Source organism: Euprymna scolopes, chromosome 21 (assembly GCF_053919585.1).
Source record: "Euprymna scolopes isolate OS-2025 chromosome 21, ASM5391958v1, whole genome shotgun sequence".
Taxonomy (NCBI): Eukaryota; Metazoa; Mollusca; class Cephalopoda; order Sepiida; family Sepiolidae; genus Euprymna; species Euprymna scolopes.
In genome coordinates, this window is record NC_136502.1 from 52,515,115 (window position 1) to 52,527,717 (window position 12,603).

General features: G+C 32.5%; 1 protein-coding gene across 1 annotated transcript; it reads left to right on the plus strand.

The window, feature by feature from the left end:
- Positions 1-298: 298 nt before the first annotated feature.
- On the plus strand, positions 299-12,512 carry LOC145242324 (uncharacterized). Its single transcript, XM_080105334.1, has 2 exons — positions 299-414; positions 9,882-12,512. Exon 2 carries the CDS (start codon positions 10,510-10,512, stop codon positions 12,064-12,066), a length of 1,557 nt encoding a protein of 518 aa, XP_079961460.1. The 5' UTR covers positions 299-414; positions 9,882-10,509; the 3' UTR covers positions 12,067-12,512.
- Positions 12,513-12,603: the final 91 nt, after the last annotated feature.

The window sequence follows — 12,603 nt, forward strand, 5'->3', positions numbered from 1 at the left end:
TTTTTTTTGTTTTGCTTTTTAATATAAGGGAAATTTTGAGCAAGAACCGAAATCTGCAATAGACAGTTACAATTTGAATTAATTTGCTCATAGTCTTTAGAAACTGACAAAACTAAGCAATAAAATTTGGCAGTCATTTTAGGAGTGAACGGCTTCAATATACCCGCAATTTTAATATGACATTTTTTAAATTTTTTTTAATATTCAAGTTTTGGGATTTCCCTGATATATAGATATAGATAATAGATAGGATTAATATTTTCTTTTCTTACTGAATTATCTCCCGTGTTGACTCTTTGAGAAAATAAGTTATCGCAGACGCAAAACATTTATTATAAAATTGATTGACGTTTGATTATTTTATTAATTCGTTTTTTGCAAAGAAAGCAAATAAGACAAAAGAAATATTTAAAGGTAAGTTCAATGATTAGGTTCAATTGTAGCATAGATATCATTTCAATATGCTACCCATTTTGCGTTCACTTTCGAACAAATTTTCGTGAATAATTGATCCTTAGCCTTAAATTGAATTTCTTGTGCTGAAATAAAATTATAATATTCTTTACAACGTTTGTAAATTTGAATGTTGATTAAAAAGGAATTGACAGTTATTATTAAGTTATCAGTACTGGCTGGTGGGTGATATGCAGACTACAGATCATGCTGAAATAGTAACGTTATTGTTTAGAAACCAATTAAGATGAAAGGTTTTTTTTATACTTTCACCTAACAATTGAATAAATAAAAGATACCGTAAAAATTGAATTTAACTTGCAAATCATATCTAAAAAAAAAAAAAAAAAAAAAATAGAACGGTCCATATTCTGCTTACGAACCTTACAGAGTTCATTTTTTTTTTGGGGGGGGGGGGTTATATTGTAAATTTTGAATAAAAAACAACAAAATTTTTTTTTACCTTTTCACTCCCATTCTCTGTTTGAAACAATATAAATGAGATTCCCTCCTTTTTTTTCTTTGCACAATTACACGTCAACACTCCGGAAAATGTTAAAATTAAGTACACAAAATATTTTAAACTTTAGAATAGAACGCTAAATGCAGGTGTGTCCCAAATGTTGACAGATGGACCTTTATCCTGATTTTCATAAAATACCTCTTTGATGCAATCGCGTCCGAGATGGTTCTATTTGTGACGGCAACACACTATTCTCTGTACATGGACATATCTCTCACTCTTAGACAAGATTAAAAAATGAGTTTTAAATCTAATAGGTCTCACACTATCTACCAAGCTCCAACTTCTGTCCTATTGCCACAATGTTCCATCCCTGTGTCTGTTTTACAAGTATTTTAATGGAGTGTGCTCTGATGAACTTAACTAACCTGACATTCAGCAAAATCCCTACATTTGACTGTTGAGATCCCAAGATGCCAGAAAGAATTTTCACCCAAAAGAAGCCACAGTGCCACTTTGAAGTAGGGGGCTACTATCGGGGAGAATAGTTTCTTCACTCTAGACTGCTTGACTTTGGAATTCCCTCCCTATTTACTGCTTCCTTCGCTATACTAATCTGCAGACGTTTAAATGTAATATGAACAAATATCTTGCTGCTCAACTCTCAACAGTCTCTTGTTAGACAGTAGACTCGATCCTAAATAAGAGCCCCTTATGTTACAAGTGGTAATATGCCTCGTTTGGGAATAAAATGAGTTGTAAAAAAATATTGAATTTAGAAAACTGTTTGTTTTTTTTAATTCTTTTTCCACCAAATTGAGCACAACACACAAGTATTCATTACACAATTTTGCAGTAACAATGGTGTGATCATCCAATCGGTGTAGCTTTGTATTTAGAGAACAAATCCCAATTAACTCAATTCCAATTTTAAGCAGTTTAAAAGCACAGAGCATAAGCGAACTTAACGCGCATTGTCACCATAATAACAACAGAGAGAGGGTCCGTCGAGCAGCACCAAACAAAATGAGACGTAAAACTTATGACAAGGTTTACACAAACATTTGCGATGCTATTATAAGCAACCCACATATCGCTGTGAGCAATAGTGCCAGGGATAATAAATTGTTGAATGTAAAAATAAAAACGCCCTTCTAACACTAACCCTAAGTCCAGGTGACGACACAAAAAAAGAAAAATAACTAGTATGTTTTTTTAAATTTTTTAAAATTCCATTTTCACCTAAAACAAAGCACAGTGCCACTTTGAAGTAGGGGGCTACTATCAGGGACATAAGTTGCAGGGATGCAATGTAGGGAGTTAAGCAGCAAGATGCCTGTTCACATTACACTTGAACTTCTGCATGTCAGTACAGTTGGGAAAGCAAAATCCCGGAAGGGAGTTCCAAAGTCTAGCAGTTCTGGGGAAGAAACTATTGGAGTAGAAGGCTTTCTTGCATCTAGGGATCTCTACTGTAAAGGGGTGGGATTTAGCTACTTGTCGGGTTTCTTGTAGGTATTTACATCGAGGGGGTACAAATGCAAAATAGGGTTAATGGAATCATTAAAATCAACTTAAATTTAAGGGATCATTAAAAGGTTAATTTTGTCTTTTCTTTTGTCATGGATTTTAATATTTAGTAATCTAAAGAATTTTTACTGCCTGCGCACAATAAACGTCCAGAGAATTTCTGTATTCATGGAGATTCCCAACTCTTGATGAACATAGCAAACTTACTTACAGCAAACAGAACAAATATTTTTTTTTTTTGGGGGGGGTTCTATTAAAGCAGTTAGCTTTAAAAATGGCTGCTAATTTTTATCAATTAATTTTAGGAATTGCAAACTGGTGAAAAAGTAAATTAATCCACCATATTATTATTCATTCTCATTAGGAGTTTTCACACAGGCAATCAGTAAGATTTATTTTTTAGAACAACCTGCCATGTTCTATGGAGTCTGAGTGACAACAAGTCTCTCCAGATCTCCAGTACTCTTCATCTCTTTCGATAAACTTTGCTAATGGTGTTGCATTATCACAACAGCCATTTATCATTGATTTCTCATTGGCCGCGACCATTGGTCTTCACTAGTATTTAGATGGCAATAAGCCTCCCCAAGGTTCCAGTCTGCTTTGTACTCATCCAGTGGACGTCTGCTTAGTGCTTTCTCTCCTCTGTTTTTCCATCCTTCTTAAACTTCTTCAACTCTGTTTTCTGCTTTTTGCTTGTTTTTTTGCAAATATAAAATATATTTTCTAGTTTTGTGAATTTCTTTTTATTTTTGGCAAAATTTATTATTTTCAATTTATTATTTATTTTTATTAATTATAAATAATAAAATTAAATAGTATTTATTGAAAATGTTGTCACTCTGGATTAGAGTTAGTAGTAGGGTTAAGCAAGAATTTATTTTGTTTTGTAAGAAACATAATAAAAACAAAGCTATTTTATTAAAATTGGAAGAGGATAGGGGTCTGTTTCCATCTGAACTTAGGGTTACGGTTTCAGTGCATTTTTGTGAGGGAAAGGAGATTGCAAGTCGAGGAGAGAATCTAATATATCAGAATGATGTATATTTACAAAATATTACAAAAGAAATCGGCCCATTTGGCATGATTAGGAGAGTATTCATCGATGGACTGTGAGAACAGAGTTCAATCCTTGGTGAGGTCATACTAAAGATAAAAAAATTGTACTTGATCTCCCATTACTAAACACTCAGCAACATGCAAGGTGAGCATCAATTGTGAAAGTGGAGTAATCTTGGGAAAGAAGTGGCACTTTCCCCTACATCTAAATGTAGGACCTAATGAAAAGAGAACTTCTGAGTCGCCCTCGACTATAATCGACCACTTTATTTTTTTAACTTTGTTTTAAAGAAGGCAGAAACGGAATTAAAATCCAGCTTCCTAGAAAAGGGCTCTCTGGATTGTGAACAAAATATGAAAATCGACATTAGTTCAGATGCATGTTTCTACCTCCTACTGAGAATAGAACTGGTACTACATTTTGATCCTAATATGTTTTATATTAACTTACCTCTCTTTTTTTATCTGATCAGGAAGCAAGTGATCAAGTTACATTAGATTTGAAAATATTGTGTTTTGGTTAAAATTAGTACACATATATAATGATGGTCCGCAACTCTCTGCATGCACCGTTCCCTTAATTGTTTTCTAACATTTTTAAAAATTAAAAATGTCCTTTTCGACCACAATATCCGGGATGACAAAATGAAAAAAAAAATTTGTTTTTGCAGTAAAAATGCATTTACTCCTATGTCTGAGGGGAAAAAAAGAAACAGAGCAATATTTTCTTCTTCCATTTTTTTTTCCAGTAAAAGCCATGGCATTCATTAAAGCCAATACTAACCCGAAATCCTATGCAATTTTTTTTTCTATAACTAGTATTTTTTTTCCTAGTTACATGTGATGCCTCACAAAAAAGACCCTGACGGTTTATACTGAAAGAAATTTAGCACAGTAAATTTTTCATTTCAAACAAAATTGTAATTGGTTATTTTGGTATGTGAAGATTCTATGTTAATTCACTCCTCTATCTTTTCCCTCTTCCAAATGAAAATCTGTCTTTTTTAGGCAATTACATTTATATATGCTAACATCTTAAAAAAAACTTGGCTGTAGAAAACAAAAGGATTATTTTAGAATTTAGTTTGGGAGATCAGTTTAACATATAAAAGTTTGTCTGTCAGAATGAGGAACACCATCTGATCATCCTACGGATGGTGGATGACACATGCTGGGAGTTTGTTTAAAGTCAAGCTAGTCTAACTCTTTTGTCTCAATCAACCTGATCCAGTGGCAGGACAGAGGCGAAAGTGCTAGAAGCCAGATGGGATGCTGGAAGTTTTGACATCCTCCTACATACAGCACCTGGTATTCTTCAATGGTCACCCATCTAATGCTTGCCAGCCTCAATGCTACTTAACTTTGGTGATCTAATGAGAAACCGTATGTTAACACAATTATGTCATATGAACATATGAATTTAATGTAAAATGATCACCTATTTCCGGACCTGAATATTTAAACTGAATAGGGTTTGAAGGCATTTAATAGAAATATTGAATCCAGTCAAATTAAAATATTTAAGGCACTCGACTAATTTCTAATAAATGGTAAATGGTATACAACATCTAAGAAATAGCTGGAAACTTGACAGTAAAAAAAAAACATAAGTAAAATATTGCTACTTTTCCCCTTAACCCTGTGTTAGTCATAGATAATGACGTTTTTCTCTCTAAAACCATGTAGCTACCCCTAAGTCCAGGTGGCAATACCCCCTCCAAAAAATGAGATTGCTAAGACTTTACTCAAATCAGAAAATCTTTGTTCCGATACTCATTACTGTTATCGATATAACTTATTTGAGAAGAAAACGCCATTTATTACCATTGTGTTTTGACCGTAGTAAAAATGATGAAATTCACAAATTCGTGTCAGATATCCTGGTCCTGCATGACTGCTTCCAAGCTAGCTCTCAACATTAGTATTCTTTGCAATGACATCTGGGTATGTGAGCATTCTACTTCTGGAGGGAATAGTAGCATTATACAGAAGTAAGGAAAGAATAAATTCATTTACTGCTCTAAAATAATAACCTGCAGACTGAACACATTTTCCTTTGACAATAGATGATGCCAATGGAAGTTCATTATAGATGTGTTGTTTGGTTGGATGGATCTTTCATGGGAGATTTTCAGGTGGGTATATGTATCAATAGAAAAGTAATCAAAGACAGTTTGTTTGCTTTACCTAATTTTTGTGACCTATTTGTGTTAAAGATTTTTTTTAATATTTAAAAGAAGTTTTAAGTCACCATAGAATAGTGATTAAGTACATACATAACAGAAGCAGACGTGAGTAAGGCTAAAAAATGCAGAAGCCACATATTCGACTCTTACAATCATGATAAAAAGTAAAAAGACATGACACCCGAGATTTGCCACTTCACACTAAGAAGTAGTGCAAGAGTGAAAGGCTGCAACCAGTTCTCAGTTCAGCAACTTCTTTGTGATCAATAAAAACTATGAATAAAATCGTTGAAGAAGTAATTACAGCAGCTTTTTATGTCTTTTAAAGATATGTTTTATTAATACATCTTTAAAAGATTTTATTACTGAAAAGGATGATGTTTCGAAAACATTAAAATTGTATTTGAAAGATTCAACAAAGCAGCCCCACCTCCCCCCAAAACGCTAGTTGCTACATGCAAATGTTAGGAGGAAATAGAAGCCAAAGAAAACTCCCAGATTCAGCGGGAAAACATGAAAAAGAGCATAACAATAGCTATTTCCAGCTAAGAACTAGTTCGGATAAAAAATGAAAATCAGTTCCAAGTTCAACAATATATTTGTGATAAGCAACAAATAACAAATATGGATAAAATCGTTGAGGAAGTAATTACAGCGTTAACATATTAGCAATATTAAGATATTAACAGTATTAACACATTAACATATTAACAGTATTAACATATTATACATTAACAGTATTAACATATTAACAGTATTAACATATTAACATATTGACAGTATTAACATATTAACACATTAACAGTATTAACACATTAACAGTATTAACATATTAACAGTATTAACATATTAACACATTGACAGTATTAACATATTAACACATTAACAGTATTAACATATTAACACATTAACAGTATTAACATATTAACAGTATTAACATATTAACACATTAACAGTATTAACATATTAATAGTATTAACAGTATTAACAGATTAACACTATTAACACATTAACAGTATTAACATATTAACACATTAATAGTATTAACATATTAGCAGTATTAACATCTGGACAGTATTAACATATTGCTATATTAACATATCTCTAAAAAAAATTATTACTTATTAAAATGGATGGTATATCATGACTTCAATAAGCAAATATGCTTAAAATGTCCCTCACTGTCTGTCTTCTGTTTTTTGCTGTGTGCTTTTTTTGTGCCATTGGTCAGAATCTGTACAGAATAGTGAACCGCTGAAAATTCTTCATATCCAAAACTTGTATAGAATAGCTGCCCAATGGAAACTTTTCTGAAATTAAACATGGCTTCCAATTCAAAAATGTCCCTGCAGATTTTCCCCATTGCAATCAAATCTCTCTCGACTGTTTTTCGTTCATTTTTGTTCTTTTTGTTCTTTTTCTTATTGGAGCACTCACTTAGCAATTCTCTCTGCTGCCAATCTTAGGGTATCTCAAACCAGCATAGTCGTCATATGCAGATTATTAAGAATACTATATGTCGGTTAGTGCAGTCTCAGATTTCTTGGTTGGTAGTTCAATTTTTCTAAGGCAGTTGGAACCACGTGCATCTTATTTCCTCTCTTGGCTGATTTTGAGATACAAAGTTTCACTTCATCATCGATGTGTGTGTTTACATGTATGTATAAAATACACTTCATAGTCATTGTATGTATTGCACATAGGTATTTGCTGTCAGTGTATCGCAGTGCATACAGTGCCTCGCCATGGTCACCCATTTGGTACTGGCCAGGCTCAACATTGCTTAACTTTGGTGAGAACTGGTGTGTCAACGTGATTCTGCCAAATCTTTTATGTATGGCACACTAAGTGTAGGGCTCTTTTAATTTGGATTCTTCTCCCTTTCATATTTCATATGCAGTATAATAATCATGTTATCATCAGAATCATCTGGGTAGTTTATGGAATATGCCAGAAGTGCCAAACGAAAGTTTTGTGATTCTTTTTTTTTTCTGCACAAATGCCGAGCAACTTTTTTCATATATTTTGTCAGTACGAAGCTAATTCGATGAAAATTAATTAAATAATGAAAACGGTAATTTTGAATAATTATTGGACAATTTTTACGATTTTTTAAGAAAATTAAAATTCAAACCAAACAAAACATTACATTAATTATAAGTTTCAAGAATAAATATTTATTTTTTGAATCAGAAAGAACTGATAACAAAAAGTTTGATTTTTTAATATGATTTTTGCTTTTATAGTTTTTTATGACTTTTTGTTCAAATGAAAATAAAAATTCTTTTATCAAAACTAATGATAGCAAACATGTGTTCTTTTTATGATGTTTGTATTAGGATTAAGGCGCTCAGCGTTTAAGCACCTTTCAGCATTTTTTGTAACATGCTAGAATGATTTGACAGTCGCACAATCCTTATACTGCATAAGTACCCATATTTCATAACATATATAACTGTGTCTTTTCCAAAATCAATGTCTGCAGTGAATTTTACTTATAAATTATTTATAAATATATATATATACAAGCTTCATGAGAAATGAAATGTTGACTGTGAAAATCACTTTTAATATCAAGTGTTTAAAATGCTATTTTCATTTGTCTGTCATTTTATAAGCTTTTTGAAATAAATCTTTTTTTAAATAAATTTTTTTTTTAAATAAATTATATATACATACAAGCTTCATGAAAAATGAAATGTTGAGTGTGAAAATCACTTTTAATATCAAGTGTTTAAAATGCTAATTTCATTTGTCATTTCATAAGCTTTTTGAAATAAATTTTAAAAACTACATTCTCCAGCTGTATGAAACACTAGCAAGAATGCTCGGTATTATCCAAGAATTAATAAGGAACTCTGTGTCCCTCTATACTTAATTAAAGTCTTGCTATAAAAATTCACTCTCCAGATTTAGTTTTGTATTAATATTTTTTTTAGCTTTGTTTGATTTGGTGTAAAGATTTAGTTTCATATTCATAATTTTTAAGCTTTGTATGATTTGAAGTTAAAATTTAGTTTCATATTAATAGTTATAGCTTTGTATGATTCTGTGTTAAGATTACGTTGCTAATTAAATCATTTAAACTGCCACCTTTGTAAAATAAGATTAAACCAAATTTAGAATATTAATCTCGATTGTAATCAACATCTCAAACTTAGAATTGGTGTTTAGAAATAGCGGAAGACATTCATCATCAAATATCGGCTAAGCTCCAACCTCTGTCCCATCACCACAGTCATGCATCCTTGTGCCTGTTTTACAAGTACTTTAATGCAATGTATTCTCATGAACTCATTGCACTTGTGTCCAATTATATATACTTACAGCCGACTGGCCTTACAAGTAGCAAAATATCACCCTTTCACTGGTGAGATACTTAAATGTTGAAAAGCTTTCTACTCTAATTGTGACTGCTAGGCATTGGAATTCCTTCCTTGTTTCCTGCTTCCATGACTATACTAATGTGTAGATATTTAAATGTAGTGTAAACTGACATTTCACTGTGTTAACACCTTACAGTCCCCCGTTAGACACAATCCCAAATAGTAGCCTCTTATGTTTCAAATGGCAATATACTTTTTTGGATGAAAAAGAGTTTTCTTAAAGACATGTCACTATTATCATCATTGAACTTTACTTTTGTTGTCTTGTGCAATCAGTAATTCATATACTTACTTATGTATTGTGGAATATATCTTATGTAAGGCAAGTAAAAGAATCAAACCCAAACAACATTAACAAACAACTAATTAATGAAGTCTGCATTCTGGGGAAAACAGAACAGCAGTGCTACTCTAGTCAATAATTAAAAGTAAGTCAATTGAGAACATGGATTATGGATGAAATGTTTTACTTCATCTTGCCGGATGATAGAAATATAATACAGTGTTAAATATTTAGTTAAATTTCAATTGGTGAAATGTCCTATCAATGAGATTGAAACGCAGCTAATATGAAAAAAAAGTTTTATTGATTCATTGTGTGTTTCTCTATTTGAGAATACAACACATTAAGAGAGATGTGTGTCCCACATAAACATTTTCTCGCATACACAAGGTACATATTCCTATTGTTAAAAACTTGTGTAAATAAAAGACTTCATAATTAATATTTGGTTTTAATGCATGTCTGATGTATATTTTACTTAACGTATAGAGTGTTAAAGAAAATCTTTTATTCATTTGCAGGAAACAGTTTCAATGGAGGAAAGTCTTTTCTGCACAAATATGGAATAGCAATGCAATTCTCAACTGTTTCGCATTACGAAGAAATGTTGAAGAGAAAAATTCTCTCTGTAATTTATGAAGCTTATTATTCTCCACAAAAGATTTAATGAAACAGTTTTCTTGTAATTCATGTTGCCCCTCATTCACATTCAAAACATAGTTTCTCAACAAACATGGCAGTATAACTTTTAAAATCACTCTTTTAAAATGTGTTAGTAACTTTTGTGGTCCCATAAGTGTCTGGAAAAAAGACACAACTCAATAATTAGTGGAAACACAAATTGAATAGAAAAAGCAAATAAACAAATGAAGAGTGTAATTGCGACTGATATAAGTGAAAGACTTGTACATAACTGCTATCTTAACACCAAGGGATATATTCTTCTAGTCTTTTTATAAATAGATTTCATTATTATCCGTGGGATGGACACATCACAATAGTTAATGACAATCATTAGAGAGTAACCTGATTCTTTTGAGTAGTCATTGATAATCATAATTATTTTATGAAGTTGGTTGATAATCATTTTCAGAGAAAAGGCAATTCACAAGAAATATGCAAATACAATAAAAACTATTTTCACGTAAAATGTGTGATCCGTCGGTAAGAGCAAAATCTTCCCTGAAATCGCACATGCAAAACCACTGTAAAGCAAAATCATATTCTTGTGAAGTGTGTGGCTCATTGTTTGCAAATGGAACAGTTTTAAAACGACACATACAAATACACACGGGAGAGAAACCTTATTCATGTGAAGTGTGCGATGCAGTATTTGCTGCACGATCTTATCTAAAGATCCACATGCGTGCACACACTGGTGAGAAATCTTATTCTTGTGAAGTGTGTGGCTCTTCATTTACAAGGAAAGATAATTTAATTTCACACCTGCGAATCCACACTGGAGAAAAACCATACTCTTGTAAAGAATGTGGTTCATCATTCACAACAAAATTTATTTTAACTAAACACATGGAAACTCACACGGGAGAAAAACCATATTCCTGTGATGAGTGTAGAGCAACATTTACACAGAAAGATAATTTAAAGACGCATATGCGTAGTCACAATGGAGAGAAACCTTATTCTTGCAAAGTGTGTTCCTCATCGTTTACAGAAAAGTATCAGCTAAAAACACATATGCAAAAGCATACTGGAGAGAAATCTTATTTTTGTGAAGTATGTGAATCTTCATTTCGAAACGGAACTGTTCTAAAGAGACACATACAAACACATACTGGGGAGAAGCCACATTCTTGTGAAACCTGTGGTTCATCATTTACGACAAAATCTTATCTAACAATACACATGCGAACACACACAGGTCAGAAACCATACACTTGCGAAGTATGTGGCTCATCATTCACAAGAAAAGATCATTTAAGATCGCATGTACGCATCCACACTGGAGAGAAACCTTATTCTTGCAAAGTGTGTGGATCTTCTTTCGGAACAAAAAGCATCTTAAATACACACATGGAGACTCACACTGGCAAGAAGCATTCTTGCAGCGAGTGTGGCTCTTCGTTTACAAGAAAGTCTTATCTAAAAACGCATATGAAAACACACACTGGAGAGAAACCATATTTTTGTGAAGTCTGTGGTGCATCCTTCATAGAAAATGCTTATTTAAAAGTTCACATGCGAACACACACTGGCGAGAAACCTCATTCTTGTGAAGTGTGTGGCTCATCATTTGCAAACAAAACTGTCTTGAAAATACATCTGCGAACACACACTGGAGAGAAACCTTATTCTTGTGAAATTTGTGACTCATCGTTTGCAAAGAAATACATCTTAAAAACACACATGCGAACTCATACTGGTGAGAAGCCATATACTTGTGAAAGTTGTGGCTCTTCATTTACAAATAAATACATTTTAAAGCGGCACATGCTCACACACACTGGGGAGAGACCATATTCGTGTGAGGTGTGTGGATCTGCATTTTCACAGAAAACGCACTTTAAACGCCATATGCAAATACACACTGGAGAGAAACCCTTTTCCTGTGAAATATGTTTCTCATCATTCACAGCAAAATCATGTTTGAAAAAACACATGCAAAAGCACACGGCTACAAAAAGCAGCTATACTCTTGTACCTCTTCCAGCAGTATCCTCAATAATATTTTTTGCAGAAAGCTGAAGACACTTTGTACCACAAAATCATAGTTTAAGAAACACACTACAGATAGCAGCTATACTCTTTTACCTCTTCAAGCGATATCTTCAATAATATTTTTTGTAGAAAGCTGATGACGCTTTTTTACCATGTTTTTCGGCTGAAAACTGATAACTCTTTAAAAGTTTTTTAGAAGTTTAACATAAAATGGTATTTTTGAAAAAGAAAGCTATTTTGTAGTAATTTCCAACCATCAGTTTTCATAGTCAATAACAGCACCCTTTCCAAGAGACAAACGTTTAAACTCATTGCCCTGATTTGGATTGGAATCTATACATACAGGATACTGCCAAGTCTATTAGTCTAGAACAGCAATGGTATTCTTCTTAAAAGGCAAAGTTATTCTGTAGTAATTTATCTTATCACCAATGGCCGATATCGCTATAGATGAAATAAATAGATACTGCAGCTACACTCTTATACCTTTTCAATTAGTATCCTCATTAATATTTTTTGCAGAAAGTTGATGACCTTTTCAAATGAAAATGAAAAAAATTGCAC

Bases quoted from the DNA above. Each gene is read 5' to 3' on its own strand.
- LOC145242324 (XM_080105334.1), top strand. From the start codon at position 10,510: ATGTGTGATCCGTCGGTAAGAGCAAAATCTTCCCTGAAATCGCACATG.